Source organism: Propithecus coquereli, unplaced genomic scaffold (genome assembly GCF_000956105.1).
Source record: "Propithecus coquereli isolate 6110/MARCELLA unplaced genomic scaffold, Pcoq_1.0 Scaffold71, whole genome shotgun sequence".
NCBI lineage: Eukaryota > Metazoa > Chordata > Mammalia > Primates > Indriidae > Propithecus > Propithecus coquereli.
In genome coordinates this window covers 1,324,361-1,342,177 of record NW_012153174.1, presented here as the reverse complement: position 1 = coordinate 1,342,177, position 17,817 = coordinate 1,324,361, and the positions used below count along the sequence as shown (strand labels likewise).

The following is a 17,817-nucleotide window of genomic DNA, read 5'->3' as shown; positions in this document are numbered from 1 at the left end:
TTGTTCTCCATTTAGATTTAAACAGATGTTCAGCTGTTAACTTTAAGTTTATCCATGAAAAGGAAGCATTATTAAAATTTTAAAGCTCTAAGTGATAAGTCATCAGGGCCAACTATGGCTCAATTCTCTGATTCTCTGTACATCAAGTAAAATTATATCCAAAAAGATGAAATGATTTGTGCAAAGTTACACAGTTAGTTAAACTCCTCCCAGGCAGCCATCTTTCTGAGGTAGTAAGAAAAATTCAGAATTAGCTATATGTGTAAATTTTCTCTTCTTGATCAGTTAACAACTTAGACAAGATTTCTAGTAAGAAAGGTAGGAGGACAAAGAGAGGCTTGCTTTGTACTTGCTATGTGTAGGGGATGTGTTGGTGAATATGGTCTTCATCTTAATATAAAGCTCATGTTCTGTTAGGATCAGATTCTGTCGCAGATGCACCCACAAAGCATTATGATATAATTAATAAAAGTAATAGTTTTTATTTGTAAGCCTTCCTATTCTACATGCTGTGCTTTTTGGGTAGTAATGGTTGTCTCCAAGAGTCAGTGCCCAACTAGAGAAGCAGAACCAGTAGGATGTGTGTGTGCGCATATCTATAGATATTGAGATTGAAATTGATTAGTTTATTTGGTCATGTGATTATGGGGACTGGACGAGCAAGTCTGAAATCCATAGGACAGGCTGTAACCCACAAGCGTGGCTGAAGTTGCTGTCCACATATGGAATTATTTCTTCTCTTAGGGATGCCTCAGCCCTTCTTTTAAAGTCTTTTAACAGTTGAATGTGGCCTACTCTGATTATCTAGAAATATCTCCCTTATTTAAAGTCATCTGATAACAGATTTTAATTACATCTACAATGTCTTCATAGCAATACCCATATGAGTGTTTGCTTAAATAACTGGGGAGGAACCTAGCTAATCAGTGACAGAGCTAGGATTCTAAGCAGGGTCTTTTTTAGACAAATATGAAGTATTATGGGAGCCAAGGGCTGAAATTGATTATTGATATATGGGATTGTAGGGGCTAGTACACCATTAGTTCAGCTTGAGGATTGATAGAATCTTTGGAACAGGAATGCTTTAATGGAGAGAGTATAGGAATCCCTGATGGGTCTTAAAGCATGAATTTAGATTTGCCAGGGAGTTTGTTCCCTGATAAAAGGTACCAGGGAAAGAACATGATATCATTTTCAAAGAATGGTTTGTTGTACTCTTTTAAGTATGGAGTCTTTAGACTGTGTGTGGTATGATAGTATGGTCTATTGGAGTAATCATTCTCGCTCAAATGCAAAGGACCTTGTTTACTATTTTGGAGAACTTGAATTTTTATATTTTAGGCACTATAACGTGAGAGTGAGTTAATCACATCTGCATTTTAGCAAAAATTTTCACAGTGGTTTATAAAATAGGTTAGTAAGGATGGCTGGGTGAGGTAGCTCACAGCTGTAATCCTAGCACTTTGGGAGACCAATGCAGGAGGATCACTTGAGGCCAGGAGTTTAAGACCAGCCTGCACAATAGTGAGACCCCATCTCTACAAAAAATAAAAAATTAGCTGGGCATGGTGGCACATTTCTGTAGTCCCAGCTACTTGGGAGGCTGAGGCAGGAGGATCCACTTGAGCCCAGGAGTTTGAGGTTGCAGTGAGCTATGATGATGCCACTGCAGTCTTGCCTGGGCAACAGAGCAAGACCCTGTCTCAAAAAAAAAAAAAAAAGAAAGAAAGAAAGGCTGAGACAAAAACATCAGATCTTATTGAGAACCAGAACTAGAGCACTGAGGGTTAAAAGGGTAAGGCAGGTTTTGGGTCAGGTTTGAATCAGCCGAGTTGTGGTTAATAATGGACTGAATGGCCAATGAAATGCTTTTTGAATTCACTGTTTGTTGTGAGATCTTTACAAACTAACAGTCATACAAATATATTTAACACATACAATAAGAAGAAAGAGGAAAAACAAACTACAGCAGATAGCTCAGAAGACCAGTACACTGACTGACAAATTGGACAGGTCCAGATTTTCCTCAAAATTTCAAAGGGGTGGGTAGGGTAGGTGTTGGGGGGTGGGGTGTTGTTACTCTTCTGGCAGAACTTATGGCAGCCACTACTGGTCTTGGAGATAGCGTTAGTGGCTCACACCTGTAATCCTAGCACTCTGGGGGACCAAGGCAGGAGGATCATTTGAGCTCAGGGGTTCAAGACCAGCCTGAGCAAGAGCAAGACCCCGTCTCTACTAAAAATGGAAAAATTAGCTGGGCGTCATGGCATGCACCTGTAGTCCCAGCAACTCAGGAGACTAAGGCAGGAGGATCGCTTGAGCCAGGAGTTTGAGGTTGCTGTGAGCTAGGCTGACACCACGGCACTCTACTCAGGGCAACAGAGTGAGACTGTGTCTCAAAAAAAAAAAAGAGGCCTTAGAGTTCTCACAAACAGAACTTCTACAGATGTTTTGGCCATGGTTAGTTTCTTTACTGTTTTCGTGGCCCTGTACAGGAGTGTCCATGGCCATTATCTCAACTGCCTTTTAAATTTACTTTCTTGTCTGATCTCAGGGGTGCCTGGCCACAACAGATATTATCACCTCAGTCTACTATACATATTTAGCACGTTAAGGGATCAACAGTTTCTCTGTAGACTGAGTCATTTGTCATAAGTGACTCCATCTTGAGACATTTAAGATCACAGAACATTATTATATTCAGCATGAAATTCATGAAGACATTTCTGAAAGAATTGATGACATTGATGACTCATTAGCAGTGGATTATAAAAGAGGATGATAAACGTGGTTCTCAGTTTCTTCTAAGTGTGATCCATTGGGAAATAATTACAGAGATTAGGAAATACTGAGGTGTGTGTATATGTATACACACACACCCCCCCATAGAATACTACCATGAAAAAGAATGAAATGTCTTTTGCAGCAGCTTGGATGGAACTGGAGACCATTATCGTAAGTGAAGTAACCCAGGAACAAAAAAACAAACACCGTATGTTCTCACTTATAAACGGGAGCTAAGCAATGGGTATGCGTGGTCATACAGAGTGACGTAATGGACGCAGAAGGAGGAGGGTGAAAGGGGTACAGGATAAAAAGTACGTATTGGGTACAATGTACACTATTCAAGTGATGGGTACACTAAAAGCCTAGACTTCTCCATTGTATGATTCATCCATGTAACAAAAAACCATTTGTACCCTGCAAATCCATTAAAATAAAATTTAAAAAAAAAAAGAAGTAGGTTGAGGCTATGGGACTGGATTAATCCTCTCAAATGAAAAAAAGGTAACCAAAGTGGGGTGGGAAGGAAGACTGCCAGTATTTCAGGGTTGTATGGAAGATGAACAGTAGTCGTCACAGAATTAAGACATCAAGGAGATAGTTATAGCTTGACAAAGCCAGAAGAGATCATTTTCAAGGAGGTTATAAGCCAAAAAAAATATAGATATAGTTTATGGGCACAAATGTATTTATTTATCTTCAATAAATGATGCTGGGGAAACTGGATATCCATATGCAGAACAAAACTAGGGCTCTATCTCTCACCATATACATAAATCAACTCAAAATGGATTAAAGATTTAGGTGTGAGACACAAAACTATAAAACTATTAGAAGATAATATAGGGGAAATACTTCAGGATATTGGTCTGGGCAAAAATTTTATAGATAAGACTTCAAAAGCACAGGCAACAAAATTAAAAATAGGCGAATGGGATTATGTCAAACGAAAAAGCTTCTGCACAGCAAAGGAACAATCAATAGCGTGAAGATACAACCTGTACAATGGGAGAAAATATTTGCAAACTATTCATCTGACAAGGGATTAATATCCAGAATATACAATGGACTCAAACAACTCAACATCAAAAACCCCAAATAATCTGATTTTAAAGGGGGCAAAGGTTCTAAATAGACATTTCTCAAAAGAACACACACAAATGGACAACCAGTATATGAAAGAATACTTAACATCTCTCTGATCATCAGGGAAATGTAAATCAAAACTGCAATGACATAGCATCTCACCCTAGTTAGAATGGCTGTTATCAAGACAAAAAAAAAAAAATGCTGGTGAGGATACAGAGAAAAAGGAATTCTTATGCACTATTAGTGGAAAGTAGTACAGCCACTATGTAACAGTGTGGAAGTTCTTCAAAAACTAAAAATAGAACTACTATATGATCCAGCAATCCCACTGTTGGGTATTTATTCAAAGGAAAGGAAATCAGTATATCGAAGAGATTATCTGCACCCCCATGTTTATCACAGCACTATTCACGTTAGCAAAGATACGGAATCGCCTATGTGTCTATCAACAAATCAAATGAATAAATAAAATGTGGTATATAATACACCATGGTATATATTCCGCCCTAAAAGAAAGAATGAAATTCTGTCATTTGCAGCAACATGGATGAGTCTGGAGGACATTATGTTATGTGAAATAAGCAGGCACAGAAAAATACTGAATGTTCTCATATCTGCAATATGTGGGAGCTAAAAAAGTTGAGCTTGTAGCAGTAGAGAGTAGAATTGTGGTTATTAGAGGCTAGGGAAGGGTAGGCAAAGGAGAAGATAGGGACAGCTGGGTTAATGGTTGCAAAATTACAGCTAGATAGGAGGAACATGCTCTGTTCTATAGTACTGTAGGGTAACTATAGTTAATAATTTATTATATATTGTATACTTATTTATTATATGTACATTTTTAAATAGCTAGAAGAGAGCATTTTGAATGTTCCCAATACATAACAAAAAAGGGATAAATGTTTCAGGCGAGTGCATGTGCTACGTACCCTGATTTGATCATTATACATTCTATGTATGTATGAAAATATCACTGCGTACCCCATAAGTACAATTATTACGTGTCACAAAATTTTTTGGAAGAATATGGAAGCCGGGCAAGGTGGTGCGCATCTATAGTCCCACCTATTTGGGAAGCTGAGGCAGGAGGATTCCTTGAGCTCAGGAGTTTGAGAATAGCCTGGCCTAGCCTGGGCTACAGGGAGAGCCTGTCTCTTTTATAAAAATAAATAAATAAATAAATAATATAGAAAATATGGAGTCTTGAAGTGAGGGACCAAAGAGTAAGCATTTTCTATATTTAACCAGCACTTAGAATAAGATTGGTATTGCTAGAGTGATATATATTCCTTTATGAGGTGGAAAAGGGGTTTTTTTTGTTTCACTTTTGTTTGTGTGTTTTTTCCTTTCTTCTTGAGACAGGATCTTGCTGTCACCCAGGACAGTGCAGTAGTGCTAGTGTAGCTCACGGCAACCTCAAACTCCCTGGTTCACATGATCCTCCTGGCTCAGCCTCCTGAGTAGCTAGGACTATAGGCGCACTCTACCATGCCTGGCTAATTTTTTTTATATTTTGTAGAGACAGGGGTCTCGGTATGTTGCACAGGCTGGTTTCGAACTCCTGGCCTCAAGTGATCCTTCTGCCACGTCCTCCCAAAGTCCTAGGGATTACAAACATGAGCCACCACACCCAGCCGGTAACAAACTTTTTTAATGTAGAAAAACTATCCTTTTGTTGTCTATCCCACACACAAAAGACTATTCAAAAGAGTTTAAAAATCTGATAAAATGAGTTTGATTTGGGGGCCTTTTGTAATATAACAGAGAAGAAAACTCTGTAATGTCACATGTTTTGAAATTCCAGTTTGTTTTCAGTGTCACTTCTTCATAAAGACTTTCTCCATCCCTTTAGTCTAAATTAAGTCTCTTTTGTTACTCTTTCTCATAGCACTTTATTTCAAATTGCAGTCATTATAATTATTTCAAATTAGTCATGCACAGTATATCATTTGGATGTTCATTTTGTTTAATTTCTCCACCTGCACTAGACTGTAAGCTCCATGCGTAGGAACCATATCAGTTTTCTGCACTACTGTATCTCCAAGTCTGTAGTGCAGTGCATACTTAGAATTCAATAAAGACTTTGAGTGAGTGCGTGAATGATTGAACGAGTGATGATAACTCCCTTTAGTGTTTTGTAGAAGTGCAGAATGCCATCAATTAAGCAGCCTTAGTCTAGTGTGAAGATGAGGGAACGTTTCTTAGAGGACTTGAAAATGAGTAGGAAGGAGGTGTGTTATTCAATATCCAATGCTCCTTAGAGGGCAAGTAGGATGAATACAGAAAGTTTTTCTTTGAATTTAGGATTGAAGTTATTCATGACCTTAATGAGGTCAATTTTAGTGGAATGAAGGAATGCGATACAGATTACGGTTGCTCATGAAATGAATTAGCGAAAAAATAGAGCAGGCAGCTTTTTCCAGAACAGTAGATCCCGGACACTTACTGCTACCTTATTTATTTGTTCTTTCTAGGGGAGTATGGTAAACTAATGCTGTGCTTTAAATATTTTCACTGTTACACAAAAAATAAAAGTGCACAAAAACTGTACTGGATGAGTACTGCGGTAGAGGCTACCAAGGGCACTCATTAGTTGTCTTATAGGAGTTTAGCTGCTGCATTTATTTTTCACGTTGAAATATTGAATAAGTAAAAAAGGGTGAAAAGGGTATTGTAGATGTTTTTATAGCTTCCACCTAAATCACCAGTCCTCTAATTTCCCAAGAAATTATAGAGTATTGAGAAATCACAGTAGGTTGTTCAGAGTACCAGAAACCCTGGCTACCTCTTTTCCATATGTTTTGTGAAGTGTTTCTTAATTTCTGTGAGTTTTCTCTTAATGTTTTTCTTTGTTTTTTGTTTTTTTTACCTTCCAGGTGTTGGTAAATCATGCTTATTGCTACAGTTTACAGACAAGAGGTTTCAGCCAGTGCACGACCTTACTATTGGTAAGTTTTATAAAAGAGATGGGAAGCATTGAAAGTTTTGGATAGTTTAAGTGGAAGATGCTAGAGGGAGTCCATTCTATTAGTGATGATTCCAAAATCAGCAAAACTAGATTTGTCGCTATGTAGAATTTAGCCTTTATAACTTTTTAAAAAATATGTATAGTAAAAATAAATATTATCCAACTTTGCAAAAATAGTTAGATGTTAATATTTAAGATTTCAATTGTATCTAGTGATGAAACAAACAGTTGAAAGATAGTACTGCACCATAGTAAGAGAAGAGACTCTGGACCACTTAGAAGGGTCTGCCACTAACTAGCTAGGCAAGCCTCCTTATCACTCCATCTCTCAATTTCTCTGTCTATACAAAGAGAATTATAATAATACCAATCACACAAGTTACTGTGAGCAGTAAGTGAGTTAATAAATGTAAAGCATTGGAGTAAAGTGCCTGGCAACATGGTAAGTGCTCTAGAGTTACCTATAATTATTAACCAAGAGAAACTACCATTGGGCATTTTGTAGTTTCCTCAATTGTGAAGTTACTGGTAAGAAACAGTCAACAAATATTACTTATTATTGTTTAAAATAGTGATGTTGTTTATTTCTTTCTGTTAATATGGAAAGGTATAAAATTAAAATGAGTGAAAAATGAAAAACTTTAGACAATCATATGTTTTGGAGTTCTTATTAGTTTAAAAATTATGTTTATATTCTGAAAGCTAACGAACCTAACTGAAATATTCTTCTGTTGCTGCACCTCATTAACAGTTATAAATTAGTCAAATATGAAGAAAAAAGGGAATTGGAAATCTAGTTACACTGTACAACCGATTGTTCAATGAATCTTTTCAGCCACTGACTGCTTATCTTCTATTGATATTATTAACTTACTACTTATAGCATATTGATTCTCCTGTCCTGTATATTTTTAAAATACCAAATCAAAGTTAGAGTTTTTGAATCAAATTATTCAATCAATTAATAGTTTTTAACTAAGCCCACATGTACTTTGTGGATATATTGAAATCTTTCATTAGCAACTACTGTCAATTAAAAATCCATATTCTATTTTAATTTTGATAGTTTTAGGTATATACAGTAATGATGGATATCCTCATGACTTTGTTTAACTTTGTGAGCTCATTTTTGTGAAGGATCTGCTCTTTACTCAATAGGTTTGAAACCTTGGTTGCCAACCTTAAGCATGACTCAGCCCTAAGACATCCACACAGTTTTTGGTATAGGATACTAAACCAAAGTCCTCTTCCTTTTCATTGAGTCTTACATATAAATTTCTAAGTTATTATGGCCCACCCAATGAAGAGAATGGGCCTGAGCCTGATGTAAGCAATTGGCATAGGCTATACTTGTGGAGAGAAATGAGGGAGTAGACTCAAGAGAGTTGTTTGGAAAACTATAACTCATGTAACTGCCACTTGGCTTCACTCTAAGTTTGCTGATGGGAGGCACCAGGAAATTGGAGGCTAAAAGAAAAGAAAAGCCAAGGATCTCTTTCTTCTTCTCTCAGCCTGTGTTAATTGTATGTTCTCCATTGTTCTGTCTCCAGCCTCTGCCTGGCAGGGCCACCAGTGGTCTGGCTCCTGAACTCTGATAACCCCAGTTTCTCTCTTTGTCCTTCCAGCCTGGGGTGGTAGCATCTGAGTTGATTGCCCATCTTTTCTTGGGGTTTCTTGGCTTTTCCTTTACTGTAACCAGTTCCTTGCGTTAAATTTCCCATGTGTTAAATACTTCAGTGTGGTTTCTGTTTTTCTGCTTGTACCTTGACTGGCATATTGGGTTTTTTTTTCCTTTCTAACTCTTGCAATTGATTGTAAGTAACAAAAGTTCACCAAAATCAGCTTAAGCAAAAGGAGAATTTTTCATTTTAAGTATTCAAATGTACCCCACAGAACCTGAGGGCAGGGAGGCAGCTCTGTCAGCCTGGAACCAGAGCTTCTCAGAGTACCAGAAATTCTGTCTCTCCATCTCCCATTTCTCCCTCATTGTCTCTCATTGTCTTCTCACGCCTGCTTCATTTTTCTCTCGCTGTTGACCAGTGTTGTTCATTTCCCTTTCTCCATGGTGGGAAATGGCCATTATCAATAGCTCCAAAGTTCATATCCCATTCAGAAGAGCAAGGATTCTCTGAAACTCAATTCCAGGTTCCCTAGGGAAGACAGTTCATTGGCTCAACTTGGTTCAGGCCCACTCACCCCTTGTTCTGTTGGCTCTGACCGTGGGCCCAGAGTCACTTTGTACAACATGGTTACCAAGGCCAGGCGCAGTGGCTCACACCTGCAATGGCCAGGGCAACAGAGTGAGACCCTGTCTCAAAAAAAACAAAACAAAAACAAAACAGCTACCAAATTGGTAGTGGTGGGAGGCAATTTGGATGAATAGTCATACAGAGCTACACCATAATTCCCTTACACCTAACTATCCTAGCTAGTCATCACGTCCTTATCTTCTGTCTACTGCAATGATCAATACTGTTTATAAAACACTGACTTCCTGATTCTTCTCAGTCTGCCTCTCTTGCTTTCTCTCCCACTTCTCCCTAACACAGATACCATATGCCATCTAGTCTTTGCTACTTGCTTTTTCCTGAACACTTAGTACTTTTCATGCCTTCAGACTTTCTCTCCTTTTCAGAGTGTGCCATTACTTGACATCTCTGCTTACTGAAGTTATTTTCTAAACAACCGTGCATATCCCAAACTGTAGCCCCCATTTATGAGAAATGAGATTTGTGTACTCATGGGGAAACATTGTTGACAGGAAAGGAAGAACTTTAAAACATGCTGGAAAACAGCCAGAGTAACCGTATAGATACTGACTTTCAACATAATGCTCAGCACCAACTTGGGTGGTAAGTGGTAGTGTTCTAGTAGGTCATGCATTGGAACTTAATTGTTTATGATTAAGACCATTCCTTCTAAAAAGGCAAAGTAAACATTATAGAGGATGAAAGCAGTGCCATCTTTTACCTGCTGTGTGTGGAGGGAAATTACATCCAGTGTACATTAACAAAGTGATTGTATTTTTCTTTAGGAACTGTTAGAGCTCATGGTCTAACCACGGCTTTTCAAATAATGCATTATTATAGAATAAAGATGGTCGCTACCATAAACTTTTCTTTTAAACTGGAATTTTATTTTAGACCCTATAAAGTGGATGCAAATATGCTCAACATTCATTTTGTGAAGGGTCTCGATATTTAAGATGTCTCTGGATGTTTGAGGTAATGATACTTTTTTAAAAAATCTATATATTTCTCCGAAGCAAATAGAACTATTCAGGATTAATGAACTATTCTCAAAATACTATTAGGTGCTTAATATTCATTGTCAGTGATGATAATTATGTTTATCTCATGGAAAAGCATTTTTGAAAGTAAAGGCTGACCCAGTTGTTCTTCCTCTCACCCCTTCCTGTCACTGTAGCTTATGTAGAGTTACATACACTGTGCTTGGAGTGCATTCAGTACAGCCATTCATTCAGTCAAGCTAAACGCAGGCCAGCAGAGGTGAGTGAGGGTTGTTAATTCATGCTTCTGCCTTCATTGGCACAAAGCCTACTTAACATTTTTTGGCACCCATCACAGCAATTTATTTTTCAGACAGAAAAACAATTAGCAGATTATCACATATTTTTAAAAAGAACATTGGAATGTTTGCTAAAATAGGCGTAAGACAGTATCATGATTCTCCGCATACTTGCTTTTGCCTGATGAATAGGTGAAGGTGAAAAATGTAAGATTGAGTTATGAGTAAGAAAGTATTAAATGATAGAAAAGAAAAAAATAAAAGACTATAAAAGGTTAGGAAAGACTGAAATACTCTTTACCCTTTGACTGTCTACCTCAGTAAGAATTAAAATACGAATCAGTAAAGCAGTTTATAAATAGTTTCACGGACCCAGTTACGTTGAAGGTCCATGCTAGAGCATCGCTACTCAGAGGATGGTCATAGGCTGTTGCACTGGACCAGCAATGTCAAAATTGCCTGGGAGCTTGTTAAAGAATCTACTGAATCATAATCTGCATTTTGACAAGATCTTTAGGTGATTCGTGTGAGCATTAAAGTTTGCAAAGCATTGGAGCAATGGCTTTTAAATATTGATTATCCAGCTAGAAATATGTTTTATATGGTCTGTCTTATGCACACATATGAACACATACCCACACACACTGGCCTCTCAGTTCCTTTACTTCTCTCCTCCAGGGATCTTGCTTCCACCCTGCTTCAGCTAGTCACTCGCGCTGTCACTCCCAGAACCTTGCCATTACCACTATCTAGAACCACTCCAAAATTTCAGTTTTGTACATCAGGCTCTTTGACTACCCCTCCCATCCTTCCAACTCACTTTCTCTAGTTCCTAGTGCTAACAGTTTTTTTACCCCATCAAAACTATAATTTATTGTTCCTACCATCTTTTCACTCTCACCCCTCTTGTGTTCTTTCTTTCCTCCTTACTCAGCTTCAGTTCTAACCACTCTGCCTTTATAATCATTTCTGCATATACTCTCAGTCCCATGGTCCCTCTCTTGCTTCATCATAGCCTTGTGGCTAAACTTGAGGTTAAATTCAAATGTCTATTCTCCATGCCAGATGTGTATAGCTAGACATGACTGGAGAAGAAAAACACAGAGCCATGCTAACTAGGTCTCATTTTAATTTCTTGGATACTAACTTTAAGTAAACCCTGAAGTACTGCCTGACAATTGCTCTTCACTATCCTGTGGAACTACATCATACTTTCTTCCTCTTTAAGCATGCAGCACCTTTCCTATCTTCACCCTCAGCTGATAGCCTTGGCTTCTGTTTCACTCAGAAAACAGAGGCAAGTAGAAGAGCATTTTTACAGGTTTCGACTACCGCTCAACCCACCTACCCTACACTGTGTCCATAAACTCAGCCTTCTGTTTGCTGCTGTGGGTGAACACTAAGTTCCTAGCCAAGGCCTACTCAAGGACACTGGCTTTAGTAGTTCTTTTTTCTTCTAAGCATCCTTAATTTTTCTGGTTTTGATAGTTATCTTTCATTACTCCATTTTCTTTTCTAGCTTTTAAAACTTTTCTCTCATTTTAGCAAAATTCCTCAGAAAGAATTTTCCATATTTTCTGTCTCCAATTTCTCTCTACTCATTCTTTTGTGAACCGGCTCTAGTCAGCTCCTCCCCATGTACATTTTCAGCTACTTAGACATCTTTCTTAGATGTCCAGTAGGCATCTCAAACTTAACATGTCCCAAATAGTTTCTGATTTTTTTCTCTAAAATCTTAGCATAGGTGTACATGTACACACACACCCATACTCATCCTTCCACCTAGATTTATTTTTCTCTTTAACTTTTTATACAAGTAAATATAAGTAAACAAATTATCTCCCACCAGTATAAAGTAAGGTCCATGACAACAAAAAGTTATCTATTTAGTTTATTGCTATATCCCCAGTACCTGGTAACATAGTAGGAACTCTATAAATATTTGCCAAATGAATATACTATCTCTCTGGCTGAGAGGAAGCTTCCTAAAGCAGTATTTACCATTATAGTGCTTAAAGCATGCATTCCTTTATTTTATGCTATTCAGTTATGTTGTTTACAAATAATGCTAGTTACAGCCTGCTAATTCCCACTATATGTATTTCACTGCCTACTAATAGACAGTTTGACAAACATTGGTCTAAACGAGGCCCTTTATATGTTGATTCCACCTTCCTACCTATCTCCCCCACTTCCTTAAACGAGTCAACCTGTAAGAAATGATTACTGGAAGTGAAAGTATGCTTTTGGGAAAAAGGTGGTAGAATTGAAGCATCATTGCTTCCATCAGGCTTTCCACAGGAAATCAGCTAAAAAAAAATACACCTCATTTATTGGGGTTCAGTATTCTGGTAACGAGTTATGGAGAACAACATGGCCAAGAGCTAGGATGATAACTTAAAAGACCTCTTGAACATCTAATTAAGATCTCACAAAGTCTATGTAGCTGATTTTTAAAATGTAAATGTATTTTCCTATCAGGGTGTGATCATTGTGAATATGTTGTAAAAGTCCAAAGAAAGTTAAATACTCCATATACCTTTGGCCTCCAGGAATGACTGTGAACAGTTTGGTGTATGTTTTCACCTTGTAGAGCTTTTAAATGTATTCCTAAACAGACAAAGCTGTTCTAATTTGCACTCTCCCCACTGATATGCTGAAGTACTCATTCCACCTCACCCTTGCCTCTACTGAAGCTTATTAATGTTTTTAATATTTGTGAATCAGAAGAGGCAAAAAAAATGGTTGTTATTTTACTTTTCACTTTAATTTTTACTGAGGCTGAGCATTCTCTGTCTCCTGTTTGATTTGCCTGTTATGTCTTTGCTCCTTCTACTACTAGTTTTTTTAATCAAATCTGTTGATGTTTTTCTTTATAGCTTTCTAGCCTTGCTAAAGAAGACTGCTCCGTGCAAAAATTGCATAAATTCTCTTAAATATTCTTCTAATATGATAAATTTGTATTCCATCTGGTATGTGGTTGTGTCTATGATTTTCTTTAATCCTTATATAACTTGTGGCCCCACACCATTAATTAAATGAGCCATTCATTCTTTCTTGTTTGAACTAATACCATTGTCATATGGTAAATTCCACATGTAAGCAAGCCTGTTTAGGGGCTCTAAAATCTACTTTATTCACGGTTTTTTTCTATTTCATGAGGCAGTATCACACTGGTAGTTACGGTAACTTTATAGTATACTTAATATTGATTAGTGTTCTTTCTAAGTTTTGTAGATCATTCTTGTGCATTTGTTTTTTCAGATGAACTTCATTTTGCCAAGTTGCAAAGTTTTTAGTGAGGCTTTTAAATTTGTTTTTATTTTATTTATTTAATTTTATTTTTTTTGAGACAGGGTCTCACTCTGCTGCCAGGGCTGGAGTGCAGTGGCATGATCATAGTTCACTATAGCCTCTAACTCCTGGGCTCAAGCAGTCATCCTGCTTCAGTCTTCTGAGTAGCTGGGACTACAGGCGCTCGCCACCACACCTGGCTAATTTTTTTTTTTCTGAGATGGGGTCTTGCTATGTTGCCCAGCTGGTCTCAAACTCCAGGGCTCAAGAGATCTTCACCCCTCTGCCTCTAGAAGTGCTGGGATTAAAGGCATGAGCCACCATGCTTAACCTGAGGCCTTTAAATTTGAAAAGAATTTTATTAAATTTATGAGTTAATTTGGAGATGACTTGTTTTCACAGTATTAAGATTATCTATTTACACACATAATATTTGTTTTCATTTATTTAGAATTTCTTAAATGCTCTTTAGTACAGTTTTATAGTTCTGTTCATTCAGGCCCTATGCTTTTCTAAGTTTGATTTGGTATTTTATGATTGTGTTGCTATTGTGAGTAGATATTTTTTCACCATTATTGTCAAATTATTTTGCATGTTCTAAGTAGACAGTTGGGTCTTATCTTACATTTTTTTCCTCAGCTAATATTTATACCTCTTAGTTATTGTAATTTTTGACCGAAATCACTGGAATAATTTCTGAGTTGAGGAAATTATATTTTTCTTAGTGTAATTTGAATTCCTCTAGTGTTTTACCGTTAAGTATCGTGTTTGCTGTTTTGTTTTCTATAAAAAATTAAGAACATTACTTTTCGTATGTAGTTTTCCTTTATTTCTAGAATTAAGAACAATCAGGCCATCTTCCCCACAAGCCTCCATTTTGAACCTCTGCAGTGTGTAGGTTCCAGGAACAGGGGATTGGAATCCATATGTTCCTATGCCATCTAAAGAAGGCTGGGCCTGGCTGTTTGCTTAATACCCAGTTCTGCTGTCTGCTGTGGCATCCCAGCTGTGTACCCCAGCAGCCTGGAGGTTCTGGCCTTGCCATTACAAGGAAACCTGAACGGGCATTCCCAGCCTTCCCTAGGGGAAAGAGCCACATTTCCCCCTCTGCACGTCTCTGTACCTCCACAATCACCTGGCTCTGACTGCTGGCTCTCTCTCACAGAGTCTGTCATCATTAGTCACGTGGATGGTGGTTTAGAAATTCTGGTGCATAATATGGAATAATAATAACAATAGCTGACATACTGGATACTTAATGTGTGCCAGGCAGTGTTCTGTTTTATATGTAAAAACCTTTTTAATCTTGAAAATAAATCTCATGAGCCCAGGTATCATAAATACCATTTTACAGATGAGGAAACTAAGAACACAAAAGGGGTTTAATATTAGGTCATTAAATATGAATTGTCCAATTTCAAATCACAAGTTTAGTTTATTATATCTCAAACAAGAAGCAGTAGGATTAATGAAAGTGTGTGCCTAAACTATCAACACAATTTTGCCATCTTAACGATAGCTCGTTCATGCCAGCAGTGAAGAAGCCTGGAGAGCAAGTGGTGAGGAAATCATGAAAGCCTTTTTCCATAGCTTGTTGAGAATTGAATATTGTTCCTTGTAAGAATGGGTCCAAAACCTGGAAAAAGTGGTAGTCAGTTGATACAAGGTCTGGTGAATACCGTGGATGACAAGAGAGTTTCCAAGTCCGGCCTCTGTAGTTTGAGCAGTGTTGTTTCTGAGACATGTAGTCAAATATCTTGCAAGAGGATTGACCTGTCTGTCTCTTTTGACCAATCTCAGCTGCTTAACCACAAACATCCACATCATTTCATCAATTTGGTTGTGGTAGCCATCCCCTGTAATTGACTGGCCAGGTTTCATGAAGCTGTAGTGGATAATACCAGCACTGGACCACCAAACAGGCACCAGTAGTTTTTTGAATGAATATTCGGTTTTGGACTGTGTTTTGGCACTTCATCTTTATCCAGCTGTTGTGCCAAATGCTTCCAATTGTCAAAAAGAATCCCTTTTTAATCACACATAACAATGTTATAGAAACGGTTTACCTTTATATTGTGACAGCAAAGAAAGGCAAGCTTCGAGACGATTTCTCTTCTGACGCTCATTTAATTCATGCAGTACCCATCTATCCAGCTTCTTTACCTTGCCCATTTGTTTCAAATGGTCCAAGATTGTTGGAATAGTAACATCAAACCTTGCTGCTAATTCACACATAGGTTGAGATGGATTCGCTTCCATTATAGTTTTTAACTCACCGTTATCCACCTTGGTCTCAGGTCGCCCAAATGGCTCGTTTTCAAGATTAAAATCACCAGAATGGAACTTCTCAAACCATCTGTGTACTGTGTGTACATTAGCCACATCCTTCTCAAACTCTTCGTTGATATTTCAAGCTGTCTGTGCTACATTGGTTCCATGACAGAACTCATATTCAAAAATAACATGAATTTTTGACTTATCCATGGTTTCACAAAAATTGCTCTAAAAAAATTTTTGAAAGATAATCACAAACCGAACTGTGTGTTTGAAAGAATGAGGGTGTACCTTCACAATAAAAGTAAAAAAAGAAGTGTTAAAATGATATGTCAGAGATATCAACTGTCAAACTTAAGTACTTAAGGAAATTGGACATTTCATACTTATAAACTAATACCTTGCCCAAGGTCACACAACTAGTAGGTACTGATTATGAGTGCTCAGTAAACGGTGTAATTACTATGCAAGGATGATAATGATGTGGAGACAATTAGAAAAATGTGTGCTTACAATCTGAGTATTTTTTTCTGAAAGGTTAGAAGTGAGTAACATCTAAAAAAAAAAATAAGTGTCACTCCCTGACAATGTCGGTTAAATGAGGTCTCGACTTTGGCTCCACAGAAAATTTTTCTGGCAGCCAAATTGACTGTTAATTGAAAATGGATCTGGGAAGAGAGAGCCTCAAGGATATAGGGAATGGTGATTTATCCCATTAAAAAAAAGATAAAGGAAACCTTTCTAAATGGGATTCTCAAGTATATACACCCTTAAGAAAAAGGATTTAAAAATTTTAATAACCCAGAAAAGAATTCAGGATTATGTTTTTTGTATTTATTTCTGAGACTTCCAGGACACTTTAGGATTCAGTATTTTCTTTTGCCGCATAGAATTAAAAACCTACATTGGATCCAGTTAAGAGATGGTAAATGGGAAATAATTATGTTTGTGAAGCTGACATTGAAATCCATCTGTTTTTGTTTCATTTGGTGGGAAAACAAAAATCATGGTTTTTCAGTAATCAACAGCACTTGTCAGTTTTTCCTTTTGAAATATATGTATATTTTTCTTCCTATCACCATTCTGTATCTCATGCCTAAAATACAATAGTCTTTTAACTGGTCTCCTTTCCTCTTGTTTTTTTTTTTATTCTGTGTCCTGACACTATTGATAAATGAAGTTAAAACATCAATTGTATTATGACGTTTCCCTGCTTTAGAAACATTCTTGATTTTCATACAACAGATTTATTTTAAATTGTATATATTTTTTAAAAGAGGAAAAACCTTTGAAGACTTTTAAGCTTCAGCGACCTCCTTCTACTTACTTTGAATAAAGAGATAAACATATGAAAATCCCATTCTGGCTAAGTTAAGCAAAAGGGAATATGCTAGAATATCTGGAGTTGTATATAGAACTCACGGGATGTTAGAAACTTGGACTTGGGAATGGAAAGGAACAAAGCATCTTAGAGGCCAGGAAGCAGGAATTCTAACAGCAGACCTGCAGCAGGGGCAGTCTGGTTTGCCTTTCATCTGCTAGGATGGAATGGTCACCTATCAGTTTCAGTATCTTTATTCCTCTGCTCAAGATGTCAATTCTAGAGAGGAAGCATCTGCTTGCCTTGCCTGCCTACCTTTGGGATGAGAAGTGTTCAAGGGCCTGTTTCTAGTTTATAGTTGCTTTTTGTTAAATTTGACATTATGCATTGAATTCAAGAAATTTTGAATCCCAGTGAGTGATGCAGACGGTTTTAGATTGTGGTTAAAAGCCAACCCATCCATGACAATGGAAGGAAAATTAGAATTTCTCTCTCTCTCCCCTCTCTCTCTCTCCTCTCTCTCCCTCTCTCTCTCTCTCTCTCTCTCTCTCTCTCTCTC

At 37.4% G+C, this 17,817-nt stretch overlaps 1 protein-coding gene across 2 annotated transcripts in view; it reads left to right on the top strand.

Moving 5' to 3' along the window:
* Positions 1-17,817, top strand: part of RAB2A (RAB2A, member RAS oncogene family) — a 94,129-nt gene that overhangs the window by 28,615 nt on the left and 47,697 nt on the right. Inside the window, exon 2 of one of the 2 annotated variants that reach the window (XM_012661421.1) lies at positions 6,750-6,821. The exons of the other annotated variant lie outside the window; for it this stretch is intronic. Within the exon in view, the coding sequence (XP_012516875.1) occupies positions 6,750-6,821 (72 nt within the window). The remainder of the gene's footprint in view (positions 1-6,749; positions 6,822-17,817) is intronic. 2 annotated transcript variants of the gene reach the window in all.